Source organism: Phalaenopsis equestris, unplaced genomic scaffold (assembly GCF_001263595.1).
Source record: "Phalaenopsis equestris unplaced genomic scaffold, ASM126359v1 Scaffold203071, whole genome shotgun sequence".
Classification (NCBI taxonomy): Eukaryota; Viridiplantae; Streptophyta; class Magnoliopsida; order Asparagales; family Orchidaceae; genus Phalaenopsis; species Phalaenopsis equestris.
In genome coordinates, this window is record NW_018222719.1 from 1 (window position 1) to 3,299 (window position 3,299).

Genomic DNA, 3,299 nt, shown 5'->3' on the forward strand with positions numbered 1-3,299 from the left:
ATAAGATAATTATAAGGTACCAAAACCTTACACTACATGTTGTATGTACTATTCATAAGATTGAATTTGAATCCTTCAACGGCTAAATCAAGCCGAACATATTGTGGTTCAGAAGCAAAGTCAGGATACTGAATATCAAATATTTTTCATGTTTTACCATAAACAGGATGATGCATTAAACTATCTTTGTTGTGATGATTTGAATGTCATATCATATATTCAATTTATTCTTACGTTTTAAATAGCTGTTATACTCTTGGGATTAATGAAACATACGAACAACCATAAGTAATTTCTTTACTATCTCTTTCATCTTCTAGAACTTTACTGTTATGATTATTCACTCATAAAGATGATCCATATTTATAACATACATTTTTGCTAGATTTATCATGCCATAATAACCCTTAGGTCTCGATGTATTTCTCTTCTTTTTAGTAGGGATCCTCCTTCCCTCTCAATTTATGTACTCTCTTTATTATGATTAACGCGTAATGAGCCACGAGCTGCTCTTTTAATTAAAAAACAAATATTTTTATAATTTCTTCATCTTATATATATGTTTTTAGGCAAAAAAACTCTTTCATAAAAGGCATTTTGCACAATTAACCTCTTTAATTATCTTTAGAGTTTTTTTTTCGTTCTAGAGAGAATCACAATTTATTCGTGAAATTTGTTTGATTTCTATGTTTTTTCTTATATTGTTGTCAACGAAACTCTGTTTATTTTCCATTTTGAAACCCTATTCCCATCACGTATTCTAATCGTGTTCCGCTGATTTTACTCCCTCCACAATCTCACAACTTGACACATATACTATGATAGCCAAAAACTATGGATTGAATGGTATGTACGTAAAAATAAAAGTTTAGATGTTCGACATGTAAACATATGAGAATTATTAGTTTGTATGTGCTGAGAATTTTAGGGCAAAGAATTCAAGAATCAATGCAAATCAAGCAGAAAACACAGAGATTTAATGAGGTTCGCAAATATTTCTATGTTCTCGTGAGCAAAGCGGTGACTTTTCTTTCAATTTAGAAAAAGAGTACAAGGTCCCCAACACCTGTCCCTTATCTGACATATGAACCAATTCAATAGTGTATGTATTTTAAGATTAGATAAAGAAGTTCGAGTTCAATATTTTTTTTGCAAATTTAAATGTTTCTCATCTAAAAAAAAGAAAAAAAGAAAAAAAGAAAAGTTTAAGCAGCTTTAAAAGACTGTTTTTTTAAAGTTGTAATTAAACAAGCTTTCTACAAAATCATAAGCTAAACCCTCACTTAGACTCTTAGCACTTAGCACAATTTAAGCCCAATCACCCGTGCTACAAGTCACACGTGCATGGCTGTCATGGGAGTAACAAGACGAAGCCTGTGCGGCTCCAAAATTGCTGTCTACCAATTCGCATCATTCAATATCAAGGCGATGGCAGTTGAGATTCACATAAATGCAGTGAAGTGATGTCTGCAGCACTCCCACACCTCTCTTCTGCCACCAGACCAAATTATGCGCTCCTCTTCTCTATATAAGCATTCGGACCAGCTTAGCTTCCCTAACTCACAAGACTTCGCCATTGCTTTAGCTTGGAAGCAGCCATGGATCTTCTCCTTCCTCTTCTTTCTTCAATGTTTCTGGTGATCGGAAATTTTATTTTATTTTATTTTTTTATTTGTATAAGATTCATGAACTATATGTAATTCTTCTGATTTTTTTTTTTTTTTTTGGGAGACAGTTTATAATGGTTGGGGAAGCAAATCATCCTTCCTTAGAGCCACAAGTCTATTGGCGCACCATTCTTCCTAATACTCCTATGCCAAGTGCTATTGCACAACTCCTCCAGCCAGGTATATCATGTCTCTCTCGAAAAATTATTATGACATATGTCCGGAGTCCAATCAATCACCTCTATGTGGAACTTGCAGGAAAAAAAAAAAAAAACTCGTTTTTTGTGATCTCTGACCCGGTAACACAAAGGAATATTTCTCTCGTGTTATTCCGTTTTATTCATGTGTTATTGTGGTGATATTTATGTATTATTGTGTTCTGCGAATATTTCTGGTGTTTTAATAAGACAATAACACCTGAATAATACAGATAACACGGGAGGAATATTTCTCTGTGCTAAAACAAATTTTTTTTTAATTTTTCCGTCACCTCCACATGGGGTGATTTCATTGGACTCCAGACGTATCTCTACGTATAAGAAAGTTCTTATCTACAATCATAAAGACAAGTTATGATTAACAAATGAGCGGATTTAAGGTATAATTTACAATTATATTCAACAAATTTGCTAAAAATAAATTATATATTTTTTTCTTGATGGCACACTAGTGGTAAATAACCATATTCTGTTTTAAAAGATCAATTTATTATTTTATTAATTATATTTAAAATGCATTAATTAAGTTCATTTTTTTAATAATCATAGTAAAATTATAACAATGATATTCATAATGTAGACTAAAAAATATTTTTGGTCCATGTACTAGAAAACATAAATGATCAATAATTTATCTTAAAGCTTATTATAACTACACATTTATTGGTTTATCTATTATTGCAAAATTATGGGTAAGCTTTCAATCATGCAAGTACCAGTCATGATCATTTTAAAATAAAAAAAGAAAATTAAAAATATGAGACCATATATTTTTGTGTTTTAAATATACGATAAAATTAATATATATTAAATTGTTTGGTAAATAATTTCAAAACTCCTTATCAAAATTAATATATTAAGTTGATGGTATTATGAGACCGTATTTTTGTATTATAAGTTGATGGTATTATGATGAATATCACCTCAATACCATTAATCTCCATTTTTACTGCATTACAGACGTGTACAACAAGAACACAGACACCTCAGTGACCGTCGGTAAGAACGGAGTCAACGTCAACACCGGCAAAGACACCACAGTTAGCGTCGGCAATGATGGGGTCAACGTCAACACCGGCAAAGGCACCACAGTCGACGTCGGTCATGGCGGAGTCAATGTCAACACTGGTAAGTCAAAGCCTGGCGGCACCACCGTTGGGGTCGGAAAAGGCGGAGTCGACGTCCACACCGGCAAAGGCACCTCCGTCAACGTCGGCCACGGAGGCGTCGGCGTCCAAACTGGTCCAAATCACAAGCCCGGCGGCACCACCGTCAACGTCGGCAAGGGCGGCGTTGGCGTCGTAGTGAAACCCAAGGGCAAGCCCGTCGTTGTCCACGTCAGCCCCTTCGTCTACAATTACGCCGCTTCCGATGATCAGTTACACGATGACCCTGACCACGCTCTCTTCTTCCC

The 3,299-nt window shown here is 34.5% G+C and overlaps 1 protein-coding gene across 1 annotated transcript in view; it reads left to right on the top strand.

Moving 5' to 3' along the window:
* Positions 1 to 1,533: 1,533 nt before the first annotated feature.
* The window catches only part of LOC110036147 (BURP domain-containing protein 3), a gene marked incomplete in the record, with an annotated part of 2,581 nt that continues 815 nt past the window's right edge, over positions 1,534 to 3,299 (top strand). The window contains 3 exon segments of the mRNA XM_020740519.1: positions 1,534 to 1,637; positions 1,736 to 1,847; positions 2,846 to 3,274. Of these exon segments, the coding sequence (XP_020596178.1) occupies positions 1,599 to 1,637; positions 1,736 to 1,847; positions 2,846 to 3,274 (580 nt within the window).